The sequence below is a fragment of the Larimichthys crocea genome, chromosome XVII (assembly GCF_000972845.2).
Source record: "Larimichthys crocea isolate SSNF chromosome XVII, L_crocea_2.0, whole genome shotgun sequence".
NCBI lineage: Eukaryota > Metazoa > Chordata > Actinopteri > Sciaenidae > Larimichthys > Larimichthys crocea.
Window position 1 is genome coordinate 10,225,671 of NC_040027.1, and position 16,998 is coordinate 10,242,668.

At 42.6% G+C, this 16,998-nt stretch overlaps 1 protein-coding gene across 3 annotated transcripts in view; it reads right to left on the reverse strand.

Moving 5' to 3' along the window:
- The window catches only part of exoc2 (exocyst complex component 2), a 47,308-nt gene that overhangs the window by 3,365 nt on the left and 26,945 nt on the right, over nt 1-16,998 (reverse strand). For 2 of the 3 annotated variants that reach the window (XM_019271996.2, XM_027290365.1), the window contains exons 8-23: nt 15,541-15,686; nt 13,846-13,927; nt 13,659-13,761; nt 12,283-12,401; nt 7,935-8,048; nt 7,390-7,514; nt 6,525-6,593; nt 6,229-6,386; nt 5,549-5,670; nt 4,368-4,429; nt 4,095-4,175; nt 3,551-3,610; nt 2,959-3,020; nt 2,800-2,869; nt 1,177-1,293; nt 45-186 (exon numbers count right to left, since the gene is read on the reverse strand). In XM_019271996.2, the coding sequence (XP_019127541.1) occupies nt 45-186; nt 1,177-1,293; nt 2,800-2,869; nt 2,959-3,020; nt 3,551-3,610; nt 4,095-4,175; nt 4,368-4,429; nt 5,549-5,670; nt 6,229-6,386; nt 6,525-6,593; nt 7,390-7,514; nt 7,935-8,048; nt 12,283-12,401; nt 13,659-13,761; nt 13,846-13,927; nt 15,541-15,686 (1,632 nt within the window). The remainder of the gene's footprint in view (nt 1-44; nt 187-1,176; nt 1,294-2,799; nt 2,870-2,958; nt 3,021-3,550; nt 3,611-4,094; nt 4,176-4,367; nt 4,430-5,548; nt 5,671-6,228; nt 6,387-6,524; nt 6,594-7,389; nt 7,515-7,934; nt 8,049-12,282; nt 12,402-13,658; nt 13,762-13,845; nt 13,928-15,540; nt 15,687-16,998) is intronic. The other variant, XM_027290366.1, reaches the window with a different exon arrangement.

Here is a 16,998-nt window from a genome sequence, read left to right on the forward strand (position 1 = left end):
AAGGTTTGATCACGACAAGGAGAGTGTGCAGACTGAGACAGTACCTGTGGGCGTTTGGCAGTCTCTCCAGTCAAAGTATCCGGCATAGATGCCGGGTTCCAGTGAGCCGGCGATCGGGTCAGCTCGCCTCTCGATGTAGGCCTCGAACAGATTCCTGTCCAGCTGCCGCACAGCGTCCACGCTCACCTGGTGGGGCGAGGATACGTTACGTTACCGCAAGAAAGTACACAATATCTTCGGGCTGCAGAAATAAACACACATCCATCTGAGGCTGCTTATCGCTCTTCAGCGTTGTCAAATTCCTTGTATGTGTTGATGCTTGATTGTATGTTGGGCTGAAAGCAATATCATGACAGAAATAAAGAGCGTGTGGACACGTCAAACCACCGACCACTCAAAGTGCTTCAGCACAGCAGTCCAAATCTCACGCACAATCAATGACAATGATGCAAAATGAAAAACAGGCATCAAACTGTGACATTTCAGGTATTTCTCCTTCATTAATGATTAATTTCTTATCAAACGGTTCGTTTTCTGTTCATTGACTAATCAACTACCCGTATGACACACGTGAACCATGTCTCAGTCCCATGCGTTACATTAGCAAGTCATTTATTATTTATTTGTTTACTGACTTTTATTAATTCAGAGCAGAGTTTTATCATCATATCGCTTGCAGTGTTCATGTGCCACACAGTGGCAGCAGGGACACGGCAGGGGAATTCTTATTTTTCAAAGTCGCAACATCTGCGTTGATATTCAGAGATTAAAATCTAGACAAACAGTCATCAACGTTTCACTCTCTTAACTATTAAAAGGCAAGATAAGTAAAAGTCAAAATGGACCTTTCAAAGAAGATGATCACTTATTTTTACAGGAAAACCAACCCGACACTTCTCTGCTTGGTGATTCAGCCATTAGTCATTGTGTGCAGTTGGTGTGTGTGTGTGTGTGAAGAGAAAGGGGTTGAAAATCGGGAACTAAGCTTCCAAGACAATGACCTTTTCTTTTTTTTTTTTTAAACCAAAGAGTCATATCTCTGCTCAGAAGAGATCTGAGCATCTCTCATCAGCTTTATCATTAGTGATAACACACTTCTCATCAACAGTTTGAGAGCATCTGACCTTCTTACAGTTATTTCACAGCTTTAATTAATCAACAGAGCGCGGCACTGACCCGCGTGATCTTCTCCGTCCCCGTCAAGCCGTTTTTCTCAAAGTGGTCGGCCAGGTTCAGGAAGGTGCGTTTCTCCAGGTGATGGCAGTTACTGAGGATGATCAGCAGACGCTGCTCCTACAGACACACAAACACGTTCAGACTTTATGAACTGTGAGAAGTCTCAGAACTTTAACCCTCACAGCTACACGAGAAACCCTAAAACTAACCAGAACCCTTAAAGTATTAACCCTTGAGAAGCCATTTGAAGAAAGACCAGACAAAATGTCTTCTGTTTTCCTTTCCAAATGTCCCAACTTAACTAAAATGTTCTCATGTTCCTAATTTACAAACTTGTCCTCACATTTCTAAATGTCCTCACTTTACAAAATAGTCATTGGTTACATAAAACGTCCTCTTTAATAGAGACGTCCTGACTTAAATAACTGCTGTAAATTTAATGAAATGGCTCCAAATCTTGTTCTCACTTTGCAAAAACATGCTGCTTGCTTTCCTAAAAAGTTTGCTCCAAGCAAGTGTCACTTCTCTTCACCTTTGTTCTTTCTAAATGTCCTCACTTTGTAAATGTCCCTAGTTCACTAAAATATTCTTGCTTTGCAAAATTGTTGTCAGATAACTGGAAAAATGTTTGTAGTTTCTTAAAATAACTCCAAAGGTGTCCTCACTTCACTATCCAAATTTTTTTCCACCTGTCTTGCTTTTTCACAGCTGTCCTCACTTTCCAAAAATGTCCTCACATTTCTAAAATGTCTTTAGGTCCTCACTTTCTAACACTGTCTTCACTTTCTGAAGGTCCTTATGTAACAAAATTGTCCTCACATTTCTAAAATGTCTTTAGATCCTCACTTCCTAAAATCCAATTATTTTCCCCAATTTTCAAACTATTTTCCTAAAATGTCTTTCTCACTTTGCTGAAGTGTCCTCGCCCTCTAAATTTGGTTCTAGTACAAGAGCACAAACACAATAATTCACACGAATGAACGAACATAACCACACAAACAGGCAAGATGGCAGGATGGTTAGCCTACATGTAACCACAAATGATGTCGTCACTGGCAGCAGCTTGTTGTTCACACACTGCCTCCCTCCAGACAAGGTCAGAGGCTTCAGAGGGCTGATGTAGTAATGACAGCCAGATATCGCCTTCCTCGTCTGTATGTGGTGGTTTCTAACTTGCCAAACATCAGAGTTTATGTCATGAGGGACAGTTTAACTCTGGTCAGCTGCACTCTGCCGTGCCTGGCTGCGTAACCCCTGCTACACATATCTGGGCCGGGGAAACCCCATCTGCACCTTGCTCCATTTCCCTTTACCAGAATCACTCGACGCCCTGCTCTTCCTCCTCCTCCTCAGCCTCCTTGTCCTCCTCCCCTGCGTTTAACCCCCTTCACTAACATCTCAAACAAGTTACAGGAAATGAGGACGTATCTGCGTCTTGTCCACAACCAGGAAACAGCCTGATAACATTTCGTGGTTTGAATGAGTGAGACACGTGTTTATCTGGTTGTGTGATGGAGACAGAGCCCACGCTTTGGTGACGCTGGCAGCCGCTAGATGTGGGATTTCAGGTGTATTAGCCCCCAAACAGTTTAAAGGAAATTAAAAAAAACACATCACGCTTACAGATGTTGGACTGAAGCCCTCTTGAACGCCAGGAAACCGATCTGGAGAGGACAGGTCCACTGAAATATTGCTGCACACACACACACACACACAGAGGAGAGAATTTAGAGTTGAGTACATTATCAACAAAGAAAATATGAAAATCATACAAATACTTACTGAGCTGCATTAATGTCTCCATCTGTTTTAGTGCTCAGCTGCTCCAAGCTGTTTATGAAAACCTGAGATGAACACACACGTCAGACATGACCTGCAGAACAAACTAATACCACACTCATATCTGACTCTTCATGATCAACTTGCTCAGTTCATGACAGATTTAGATGTTAGGTAGATCAACACGAGGCGAGTCAGAGCTTCAGTGGACGGCGTATCCACTGCGAGATGGCACAAATAAAATCGACAAATAAAAATTGAGGCAATCCGTGTCAGACTGAATGAAGTCCGATTAGCACGACGATAGAAACAAAGCAGACAGATGGAAGCAGAGACAGTCATAGTTTCAATATGTAGCAAAACAATCAACAAGGTTGAGTCTAAGTAACATTTCAGTGTGTGAAAAACCCTTAAAAGAGCAGGAGAGTGGATTTGTCGTGGCCAGGAGAAACACACAAATATAACATGTTGATTCTGCAAAGTCTGAAGTAGATATGGTTTTCTTATATCCCATTACAATGTTACATCGTGGGACTTTGTGGGACTTATTTGGCGTGTCATGTCTGTCATTTGGCTGCATGCTGATAAATCTCACCTTCATGATGCTCACACTGAGCTCTGTGGCCTGGTCCTGGACCTGGTCCAACTGCAGCACCTGATATCAAAGACAGAGGAACAACAACGAGAGAATCAGAAAAGTCCAACTTCCCTTACAATCAGAGCTTATGGTTTATGTTTTGTAAGTCTTTACTGCAGTTAAATGTTTATTCCTAAAAGTTAATGAAGCACAGTCTCATATGATGCCTTCGCGGTTTCTTTATTCATCGTTAGACTGCATCAGAGCTGCTTCGCTGATGATGATTCACCATACGTGGGATAACAACAGCAACAGTGTAATAACAAACAAAATATACTGCAGAGAATGACGTTTGATTTGACTTTAGTTCAGTTATTCATCCTGTCCTTCGACTCATCCTAAAAGGAGCAGCGTGCAGGGACAGTGCAGCTGCATTAGAAACAGATTACAATAATGAACCATTGCAAGCGCTCAAAACACAAGATGACAACGGCAAGTCAAAGAGAAAATGATCATATGGAAGCTTCTGCTGCTCTTGTGACTGTGCAGGTGATTATCTCACGTTGATTTCTCCTGGTTTGATCTCCAGAGGCTCTTTGAGTGACTGCAGCATCTGAACCATGCACTGCTCGAACTGTGAAGGCTGCAAAACAAAAAACACGAGAAGGAGAACACGTGGATTATAAAAAATAACTCCAATTTGAACTTCATCCTAAAAACACATCATACTCGTAAAAATGTCTTTCTTGTTTTTGAGCTTTGAAAAATGACAATTTAGAGTGCAATACTGATATTTGTGTGCATAGCTGACACATATGTGTCATTGCATCCTTACCAGGCTGGTGATTCCCTCGTTATCTACAACCCAGTCCTCCTTCTCAGCGAGCCTCTTGACATCTGAGTGTGTAAAAAAACAAAAAAACAAAAAAAACACAAATATGAATCAAAAGTGCAATTATTTGAAACCTCTCCACATTTTATTGAAGTCAGAGACAAGAAAAGAAACTTCTCTATAAATAAAGGGTGATCACTTTCATACAGGGTCATTACGATTGAATATGAACAGAATTAAGGGTTTCTGAGGGAAAACCGCAACCTGCTTATAAAATCAAACTCTTTCTGTCAAGACCACAATTTGATGTGTGTGTGGGGTGGAAATTTAAGTGAAAACCAGTCACTCTTCTCAAAATGACCATGCCTAACCACAAGTGAAACTGAGCATGTCTGGTTTTGGTCTCATAACACTTTCTCCATTCCTACCCTGGAAGTTTAATTTGGTAAAAGGTGACAGTTGAAGACAGTGACCACCAAATGCTGAATGACATAATTCAGCATAAGCAGATAAATCTATTTACGGTCTGTGCTGGGTTCTTATCAAAGAATGGTTTCATTATATATCTTCACTTCTGATCTGTTGGTTACGCAATTCCACGCGACATACTACTCGTATGCAGTGTGTACTATATCCTTTTTTACACTAATAGTTATAGCGTACCGTTTGTGCAGTTGGAGCACAAGAAGCCGACGCACTTTATCATTTAGCTTTACCATTTCTGTGACTACAGGAAATGATACATGCTCCAACAGACGCCAATCAAACTGCGACTTCAGTATGACACACAGTTGAAGTTAACAAGAAAAACACACGCCGTCTTTCTAAAGAATTAACATTTATTCTTTGGAATCAACCTAAAACCCGCTTAGAATCCGTATGTAGGTTAGACTATGGAGACAGCGTGTGTTCTTTATTAAAATTAAAATGAGAAACTGAATGAGAAAATATATCTAAATATCGATTATGCCAAATTCCAGGTGAAAACTGTGCAACAAAAATACCATTCATAGCACAAATTATGTTCTGTAGTTTCAGGGAGCAGCTTATTTTACAATAACATAACATGCATGATGTGCTCGGGGACATTTTTTGAAACCGATTCAAAAATGTCTTGCAACCTGCAAGTCCAAGCGTTACTTTTACCCTCCTCCCTCCGTTACTGTTCCAGCTGTCGCACTCACCGTCTGTGGTGTGCAGCAGAGTCACCATGAGGCAGTGGACTCTCAGCTCCAGCAGTAGATCCTGGATCACCTGCAGCAAATCGTTGGGGATCTCCAGAGCAGACAGAGCCTCGTGACAAGCCCTAAAAATGTGTTAATTTACATACAACAGAGTCAAATGTTTGGGGAATTTTGGACTTCATAAATCAGAAAACAGTCAGTCATGTGACTGACCACAGCCTGAAAACAATGATTTTATAAATGATATATAAACAAAGCCCTCTGTAAAGAGTATGTATGGGAATAAAACTGGAAGGTTTGATGCATGTGTTTACTGAAATCAAGATTTCTCACTCAGAGTTTGAGAAAAACCTGGCTGGAAAATTCATTCAGACATTTTGAGACACTACAGGTGAAGTACTTTGATATTTTAAGTTTGAACATGCAAATAAGGCATCATCATCTAATGCTAATTTATGGTGAAACCTACAGACACAAACAGACAAAGTGAAGTCAAATAAACATCTCAATGTGGTATATTTTCTCTCCTCTAGTCTGAAAGAAGACGACGTTATGTACATGTTGTGCAACAGCCCATAACCTCAAAATTGACCAATGCATGAATGTCACGGTATAACTGTGTATATAACCATGTCAGAACTGCACGTAATCAATGAGAGACATATTCAAACAATCAGAACCTGACGGTGTGTATGATTTGTGTCAGCCAGGCTCCAGTGAGCTCCGTCTTGTTCTCCCAGCCTCCGCAAAGACTCAGCTCCGCCTGCGGCAGGGTGGTGGGGAGGAGAGCCCCTCGAATGAGCTTCACCAGCTGATTGGTCATCTCCTCGATCATTTTCTTAAAAAAACAAAACAAAAAAACAGAGTAAAGATACAAACAACAAGTTTATGTGGCATTCATTTAAAAAAAATGACAAACATGTTGAGTAAGACTCTCAGAATAACATTTTGTGTAAACAGCAGCAGTGAGGCATACTTTAAAGTCATTCTGTCTCTGTCTGGCATTCTTCTTGGATTTTTCCACCTGCCCAGATTTCTCTCCAGTCTGCAGAGGAAACAAACAAGAAACACTAATGTTAAATATCATCTGGAAATTAAAACAAGTCACCCCAATTGTGTTTCCTCAGTAACAATAGAGTTAAAAGGCCTTTCCAAAGACTTTCCAGGCCCAATTCCTTCAAATTCAAGGACCCAACACCGAATAGTTTGATACACAGTGCCAAGGTTAATTAGTGTTAATGAGACTGAGACTTTGAGTGTGAACTAATGACGCAACTGCAGGAGATACAGATGCAGACAGTGGAACAAAGCCTATTTACAAAAACAGATATAAATTCAAGCACTTCCAATGGCCGACATCTGTTTTTAAAAGAAATTCAAGGCCCTGATTTTATTCCCTGAAAAAATTCACAAGCTTTGAAGGACCCATTATATCCATGATTTTCTAAATTTACATTCTTCATAGGGTGAAGAAGGCTGCGTGGAGTTTGTGTGTCTGTGTGGACGTTTTCTCTCCGGGTACTCCGGCTTCCTCCCACAGTCCAAAGAAATGCACTTAATGAGTTAATTGGTAACTCTAAATTGGCCATAGGTGTGAATGTGAGTATGAATGGTTGTTTGTCTCTAGGATAAGCTGGCCTCTCGCCCGGTCAGCTGGGATAAGCCCCACCATGAGAATAAGGGGTTACAGATAATGAATGGATATTTCCGTTGGCACTGTGATCTCCATTGTTTTGGGGATAGAGGGAGAACAATCTGAAGAGTTACAAACCACGAGAGGTGAGTGGGGGGAAAAACTGTGATTGCGTTCTTGTCACTGTAAAAGCTTCTCCTGTATTCACCTCACTGAAAAGACTCCCGTTAACGTAAGAGATCCAAAGCTTCCAGAAGTTGGGCAACTGACCGATCACCACATCTGACAGCTTCTCCACAAACTGCACCTGCTGCGGGGTTTCAAAGCGCCAGGCTGCAACAAAGACACACACACATACTGCATTACACTCCAACACACACGTATCTATGCCGTGCTGGGGAAGGTGATGCGGGTCTTAAAAGGATGATTTAGCAAACCGCACTCGACTTGAAAAAATGTCAGAGTGCTTCTGTAATTCGAAGAATCACAGAAGGAAATATTTAACTTCCAGGCACGCCAGGCTCCATCTGTTTGTTTTGGTTACTTTTACTGGACTGTGTGATGTAAAGAGATCTGCTGCAGCTCCTTTACGCATAACTCTTATATGCTGTGATTCCCCTAAGCAGTGTAAGTGGGAACAAAAGTGTTACACACACAAACAAACAAATGCACAGTCAGAGTGAGGCTCAGGCAGGGAAGCCCCTCCCAAGCACCGAATGTGTGGCTGGGTTGTAATATGATTGTGGTGCTCACTGCTGGGTCGTGGTGTTCGCAGGCTGCCCCCTCTGTTCAGAGACGCCGTGTGACTGAGCCTGCCTAGGGCGGACGGGCGGGCATCCCCCTCTGGGCCGAGAGCTCCGACACCCACTGACAGACATAACGCAAGGAGGAGGAAGAGGGGGAAGAGAGAGGGGGAGGAGAGAGATGAGAAATGAACTTGGATGAAAAAGAAACACATACTTCAGATATCAAATAATCAAATAAGCCATTTTCATAATTCCACATTCCTCAATAAGCTCAGCAGGCTTTCACACCAAACAATCCTCTCTCGCCCCTCTCGGCCTTTCTTTATTTGTGTTCTGATCCGTCTCTGCCGTGGCCCACAGCTGAGAGAATGTCCCGTTGTTTCCAGGGTGAGGAAACAGAGCCGAGGCTTTGTGAGTGCTGGGGTGAAGTGGGTTTACGTCGGCCACACTGGGCTCAGTCACGCCTGGCCTTTAGGTAAGAGCCAGAGCTCCACTAGATGGCAACAGGGAGCTTTGCAGCAGCGACAAGCGAGTCCTTCTGCAACCACACACACTCACACACACACTTCTATCTCGGCCAGTGAGATTACTTTAGTGCAAACGACTCTATGAGATAACTTAAGATAAGACAAGAAGGGGTGAAAGTTGACAAATAGGAATGAAAGTGAAACAGCGTGTGTGTGTGTGTGTGCGAGTGGGGATCAAACTTACTACAATGAAAATGAAACTCAGAGGACAAGTTCGTGCAACGCTGCAATACGCCTACATATAGTTTGTCTAAACGAAGAGAAATGGATGGCCACATTTCCAAAACATGTGTCTGACACACACACGGAGAGAAACGCACTGGTGAGTCACAGACTGAATGTAGTGTGTAAGCAAGTATTGAGAAATCCCCAAGCGAAGGAGCAAATGTGGTCGAGCCGGCCGTGCACACAACACAGACATCCAGACTAGAAAATGTAAGGAAATTCTCATTTGAGTCAGATTATCTGTAAACACACCAAGCTTTCTCACATTACACACACACACACACGCACACACTGACACACAGCCCCTCATGAAGCTGTGCAGAGTCTGTCTCTGTGATGTTTTTTACAGGGATGAGAGCTGCTGTTGATCCAGGTGTCAGCTGAACCCCCGGCGTCTTCAGAATGCACAAGTGTGTGTGTGTGTGTGTGCCGCTGATTTAGGTGTTCAAACTATACATTAGGCTGGCCGTGCTGTTTCTTCCTAAAAGTTTAAAATATAGGAACCGCTGTGTATGTGTGTCACCTGCTCGCTTCCTCATCAGGTCTGACGCTGGTTGGATGAGTTCCTGTTCCCTGAGGGGTCACTCATAACCACACACACGCAACATACGGACTCCTAAATTTAGTTCATTTCCCACGCGAAAGATTTTTGTTTTCAAGTTCGGCTCACATATTTTATGTCCTCACAGATCCAAAAGCTGTTATGCTTCCTGCTGCAAGACACTGACCGTCGTATTTTATCGCAAACAAAGTTCTGTTGAGGCTTTAACAGCTGAGAAGATGCATCTGGTGACCAAAAGCAAAGACGAAATGAACTTCAAAATCCCTCCAAGACAAAGAAAAAGAAACTGCTACATTACAACCATTTTTCCACCTGCGACCTGAAGTTTTAAAAATGTAATTTTGCATCTTTCCGTTCTTTATTTTAAAGAAGCGTTTGTCTTTTTCAGAATAACAGATAAAAAATAAAAATAAACTGATAGACTTCTGGAACACATCACCCTGCACTGATGCAAACACATGATTAACATGCTAACTGAAGTGTAATAATTAACACGTTTCTCCACGAGTGGTGCTGGCTCGGCCTAAAATCACAACCGCATGTAGTCCAGCCAAACGTACGAACACTAGAATCGCTGTAATTGTTCACTGACAAACCTATTTTTCCTACGAGCAAAATTTCCCCGCTAATTGTATTGATATTGGCAGAAGAAGCACCATTCAAGGAAGTAAGAATACTGCAGTTTATAACTCAATTGGGCAGAATCAGATTGCAGCACTGGGGCATGATGGGAGTGTTTAGACATACGGAAGCAACTTGCGCTGCTCTGCTTCCTCACAAGGCTTCCTCGTGGGCTCCATGCTTTTGTTCCTACGGAGATGGATGGCTCTATTTCACGTTTAAGGCAATTTATATGGTAATTAATGGAATCATAACTACACCAGAACGGCCTCTGGCCTCATATTCTGGACTGAGAAACACAAGAGACGTGAAGAAAATGACGTCAGTTGCTGCAAACATGACTGATCCATCACAGAAGAATAATCCCTGCCACGTGTGATGCTGACAATAGCATAAAAGATGGCTTATAAATACACTGCGATGGTTAATGTGATACGAGGAGGAAGAAGAGGCCGCCAGCACACAGGGGGGGTGAGGCTGTGAGGTACCGGTAAGGGGGGATTCTGGCTATTTGAGAGGGGAGGGAGGGAGGGAGGAAGAGTGGGGTCGGGGGAATGTAGTGGATGTGGTTTCATGATGGTGGCTGTTCAAGGGCTGCCTGGGTGGAGGGAGGCACGGGTTTCGTACTTGGGCGAGAGGTGAGCAGCGAGGAGTGGGGTTGGTAAATAGTTACCAGGTGTGTGTGTGCGAGGGGAAGAGGTGGGGATAGAGGGGCTCTCCAAAGTGTGACAGCAGATGGGACAGGAGACAGCTGGCAAACAAGAGCAGAGATGACAGGAAACTGCGTTTTTGTCATTATGCATACGAAGACGGTCCTCACCAGAAAGATGTCAGTGTCAGCCATTTGTTGAAACACTTCAGGGTACCCCTGTGAAGCTTTTGACTAGTGTGTTTGTATTGTGTGCCAAGACTAAGTCCCCCCAAAAAACAACGCTGGGCTGTTTCTGATGTAAATCTGCAAGTCACATGATGACCACTGGCCCAAAAAGGCGAAGCTAAACTCCAAGACTCTCTACTGAGCATGCCCAACAAGTGGGAACACTGAAAAACTTTTTGCTGTACACGACAAACAAACAAAAAAAATCCATTTTGCTGATCTCTTGTTAGAAACACCAAACGTAAACAGAATCACATTTATTTACAACAGCAGAAAACTTCACAGGGCACCTTTAAAACACCCACATTTACATTCTCCATGCGAGTGACCTCATGTGGTTTGCGTGAATGATGACTGTCCTCTTCTTGGTGGCGGTGGCAGAGGGTAGCGTCATGTTATTGACACCACCGCACAAAAGTCTGAGGAGTGAGGGTTGGGGGGGGGATTTACACAACCTGACTTCAACAGTGCAGACCGCAACTCATGTCCTGCCTGCTGGAAGCAGTCGAGTTTGGTTTCTTTTAAATGTGAAATGAAATCCTCAAACCTTCGCCAAGCAGCTTTAGTTGCCTCGAGTTGCTTTGTTAGGGAAAGTCATACGGAGGACGGACAAATGTTTGTTTATTTATGCATCGTCGGTGTCAGTGTTAACATTTTTCTCTTTATATTAACGTGAATAAACCAACTGTTAATGTACGTGTGTGTGTGTGTGTGCTTCATTCTTGCATTCTTGCAACCCAGCAATTTCCAGAATTGTTGGGTTGCATGTGATTTGCATGCAATTTCAGATTCGCTCCCTGCCACATGTTGCTCTGCTGTGGAATGCATTTGCGGACTGAAAAAAGGAGGGGGGCCATCCCTGACATGATAATCAAGATGATATTTTACTGTGGAGAAGCAGGGAGAGAACCAACCCCCAGATCCATCAAGCCTGAGCCCCGGAAACCACTGTTACCCTTAGCATTAGACATGTTTATGTTCCAGCTGCACTATGTGAAGCAGCCACCCACTCACAATGTATTTGTATGGGTGCCTTTGTGTAAGTGTGAGTGGAGGAGTGCGAGTGTGTGTGTGTGTCTAAGCGTGGTTGGCGAATCGCTGTTCTTCCTGAGCGGACGGTTTCACGTTCACATTTTTCTGCTGGCTGATTTAACAGAGGAACAGCTTAATTGGGGTTAATTGTTCCAATCCATCTGTGAAGCTGTGTGTGAGTGAGAAAAGAGAGTTTGTATGTGTGCGTGTGCAGCAACATGTCAAGCTCTGAAATCCAAATCCAAAGCCAATGCTCCCTCACTTTCATCTTATTCATACATTCATGAAAAAATAAACAGTCGGGCCTCAAGGCAGAGGAGGGCGGTGACGGAGAGGGGGAATGCAAGCAGAGAGAGCTGGTACGACGGAGAGGCAGCTGGCTTTCTCTCTTCCCTCGGCTACCTTCAGACTCACATGACATCTACCAGCCGCTTGATTGGAAATGCTAAATACAGGCTTTTCACTTCAGCTCAGACGTGTGTGCGTGTGTGTGCTCATGTGAGTTAGTCACCTCTCTCGCCACTGATGAACTCATTTCTGCAGTTTTGCATCAGGTTCAGGATCCACTTGTGCTGAGCGAGGATGCACTGCCACGCTGGGTCGCCTTCAGCGTGCAGGTCAGACAGGTACCTGCAAAAACACAGGTGTAAAAACTTTACACTCAGAGAAAAGGCAGGAAAAGGAAAGCCCACACACATTCTGGTGAGGTGCCGGCTTGCAGGCACAGTAGACATCAGAGGAAGGAGACAAATCTTCTGAAGATAGACAGATAGATAAATACTTTATTGATCCCAAAGGAAATTTAAGATTCATCAAAAATATGTTGGTGAGTTGTTGCACCACCACAAGCCACCAGTATCTTTTACCTCGTCTTTTCAGCACAGACGAGCTAGCACACAGCATATCTAAGTACAGGAAAGGAGAGCGTTGACGTGGATCTGGCCAAAGTCTTACACTCAATTGTTATTGGAGCAAAAGGCAAAAACGCAAAGATCTAAAGCAGATTTTTTTGACCCTCTTGCCCTGAACTCCACAAAGACTTCACCCACTTATCCATCTACAGACTTTCTTCCCATAATCATCCTTCTCCCAGGAGTTTACTTCCTGCGCATCACTCAGTGACCTGGGGGATGACAGATGACTCACTCTCTGAGCTGTGGCCTGGCTCCCTCTACTGTCATCCTGACAACAAACTACCAGCATACTGCTCATTTGTTTCTCATTAGGTGGCATCTTTCAGAAGTTTAAGCAAGTCTCACAGGCACAAAACACACACACACACACACACACACACACACACACACACACAGCTCCAACCATCCATGGCAAGAGTAAACAGGAGCTGAGTGGGCGTTCAGAGCTGTGCCTAATGCAGCAGGATGAAAGATGTTGCCGTGTGGTTGAGGACTGGTCTCTGTGATCCTGACAGGTCGGTCTTAACAATAATAAATCGGGAGAGACCACAAGTATGAATGGATAGAAGGACAGAGAAGGGGGGAAAAAAGAGGGAAATAAAAGGCAGGGAGGAGGGAAAAATAGAAACAGAAACAAAAGAACGAGACAACAGAGAGCTGAGAAGATCGGTGAACGTTCTGAGAAAAGTGAGAGGCAGACAGAAGAAAGTGGATGGAGGATGGAGTTCTGGTAAACGATGACACAGACAGACATGAAAGGAGTGTAATGAAGGAGTATAAGAGATATGTCATGACTTCATATCTACACAGACTGTAGAGATTGTGAGACACATGGCTGAGAAACGTAAAGCTCCCGGATAGTAGATAATGAACCTGCGTATGAGATGTGGAGAGGCCACAACGTGACGACTGGGAGGAATAAAGACAGACGGTATGAAGTAGCCATGGCAGCATAACATAAAGACAAAGAGACCTGATGTATCTCTTCTGGTCGTGCAGTGTTGATGGCACGGTTTGCAGTTTGTCCAATAAGAGTTCCCTCAGAGCTTCGATCCTCGTCTCAACCTCGGCGTACACTAGAGCAGAGTAACGACAACAATTTTATTCATGATGAGGATATTTTAAAAAAAAAAAGAGTGATGTTTTCCTTTATTTCATACCTTTTTTGAAAACAGGGACCTCTGTATTACCAAAGAGAGATTTGGCCTTCTCGTAGTCATTGATCACCACGTCATAATCACCCTGAGAGAGAAAACACACCTCAGTTTTTTAACTTATTAATAATGACACACACTGTGTGTAAAAGCCTCTCTAGCTCCACCCTCTGGATGACAGACCTCCAGTCTGTGCCTAAACAAATATACTGCACTTACTGCATTAAAAACAACTTTAACTTTGAAATAACAATTAATAATTAAAAGAGCTGCTCCACAAGGATCCCATGATGCCGGTTGCTCTTCACTTGTAAGGCAGCTTCAGAGATCTAAGACTTTGATGCATCAACACAGATTAAATTTTAATTAGTTCAAACCATAGTTTAGCAAAACTAAGTTTAAAATGAGTAAATTTTGGTTTAAAATTACATTTAATTGCACAATTAATTAATTAATTTAAGTTTATTGATGTAAACTGAAACTAATTGATATGGAGATGTCTGCTTTATCAAAATAATTAAATAAGAAATATATAAATAAGTATAAAAAAATGGATGGACAATACAACTTTATTTACTAGCTAGTTAAAAGGTTGGTTAGCCTTCTTGGACTTGTTTTTGCTGTGGACTGCGTAGGCCAAACAGATCCACATCCACCCTCTGGAAACATCCGGTTGGTGTTGGGAGAATTGGTGGCACAGCTGCATTTCGTTCACGGCGCTGTTTGACAGCCGTGTGTGAGTCCAGTCTTCCCCTTCAGCTCCATCCTACATGCTTTCCTTTGCTGAACAAGCATCTTGACAGAAATTCAGCAGCATCTTTAAACTTCACTGGGTCGAGTCCGTCTCTCAACTTCCTTGAAGAAACTTGACCATTTTAGTTCAGTTAGTTCATTTTAATTCAGTTTAAAGTTAAAACTGGATCAAGTTTTAGAGTGGAGTTTAAAGTTTTGGTGTAAAATATTTGAATTTAATCTAGAGAGTGAAAAATAAACTGAGGTCCAAAAAGATGCTTAAATTTGAATTTAATTTTAAGCTGGTTTTAAAGGTTGGTGCAGCACAATTTAAAGTTAAACTATAATTTAATAAACTAGTGAGACTAGTGAGCTTTGGACAGATGAAGCCTGAGTTACAAACAACTTATTCTGATACTTTATATACGTGTATTTATACACACACATGTTTATGGTTGTTATTTTCTTGTTTATATGTATTATATTTATTTGCTTCTCATCTTTTTAAAATATTTGTATTTGGGATGGTTTCCTGTGGAAGTAAAGGGAAACGAGGTGAAGTTAAACACGCTGGTGAACCCTATGCCGTTTGAAGCTTCTCATGGGAGCCATTAGGTTTTATGATTGCTCTGCTGGGCTATAAAATAACTAATGAATATTAACCCACAGATTCAGCGCAAACACTTCTCTGATCATGTTCCCATAGTTTGAGAGGACGATGTCCTGTTATGACAGCTAAGCGATTAGTTTTATGAACACTGAGACAAAGACAATAGCCTCACAAATAACCAGAGCTAAACACTCTGAGAGTCCGGACTGCATCTCCACCATCACTCTGAGAGCTTTTCCTCTTAATGAATGATCCAATATCTCACTAGACACAAGTCAGGACGCAGACCGCAGCGCTACAAGTGTGCCGGTGTGGAGGCAAAGGGAAGTGTTAGGGTTATTATTATTTGTGGATAGTACCTTTTGGATATTGCGTTCAATGTTGAGTGGCAGGTTAAAGAGAAACTTGAAGCGCTGCAGGACGTTGAGTGCGTTGCGTGTGGAGTCGGCTTTGTCTTTCCGCCCCAAGACCTCCTGGAAAAGAGTATCTGCAGTATCGCTCGCTCCTACGAGAGGGACGGGGGAGAGAAAGAGTGAGTGAGAAAAAGAGAAACTGAGATACTATGAAAATAAATGTTGATACCACATTTCACTTTTAATGTCGGTCTCTGGTTTTCTTCCTGCTCTGTATGCTATCTGACACAGCCGAGGCCGAGCTGCTAAGGAGAAAGTGACAGCTATCTCTTAGTCAGGCAGCTTAGTGGAACCTTTGCACAGCTAACCGGCTTCGTGGGTGGCCTCGGATGTGCCGTCAAACAGAAAAAAGAAACAAGTTCTCCTAATCAAAACAAAACCCCACCCCCAACACAAAATCCCTGAAGGAAAAACAGCATGGGACCGAACAGAGGAATATTTCACATTTTTCACTCGCAAATCTGAGTCGTCATGAAAGGAACATTCCCATTTTGTGATTGGTGCTGTGTGTGTTTGGTGCATTTTTTTTTTTTTTTTTTTAAGGGGGTTGAACGGTGGCCTGGGCCCACTGGGCCATGGGCCCACAAGTCTAGGGCTGTGGGGATGAAAGCTACGTCCGGCTGGGAGGTTTATTTACTCTAGACTCCGGGAAAAGGACCTGCTTATTGACCCTCCATTAGAAAAGTCACATTATCATGTATGAGATGAGAGGGTGGGAACACAGGATCTGCTGAGGGATCTGCTCGTTAAAAAGGGGAAGATCTACAAAGGCAGCGAACGGTGTGATGAATGGTGGATGGCGAAGTTGGCCAGCACAGCATCAGATTGTCTCTTTGATAATTACTCTGACTCTTTAAATGTTAGTGCAAAAAATAAGATTTTAGGCGTAAAGACAGAAAAACAATCTCCACCTCAAAAACACAGAATATGGTAAAAGATGTCAGAGAATGGAGAAATATTTAGGGATGTTTGATATATAACAGTAATGGGAAATGTATATTATTATGTCTTATTCAGATAATGAACACAGTGAATCACAGCAGATATATTATCGGTCACTTCTAATAATTTATATTTTTCCGAATTCTGCAAAATGGCACATTTTTTGTCCATCACCCCTGATTGGTTAGTGAATGTTCAGATGTTGCGAGCATTTGTCTGGTGGCTGGTGCAAATTTTGTGCCCTTCATTAATGTGTGCATAAATTAAAGAGTATGAAATTATTCTTAAAATACAAAAATGTGAAATTATCAGTTATCATTTGTCATGAGATGCAGATAATTATTATTATCTAATATTGGGAGAAAGATCACGACCATTCACTTTCTGACACCTATGATCATCTTTAAAACAGAGAACACAATGCGCCCCTGTATACGACCACTTGTTATCATGTTTTCATAT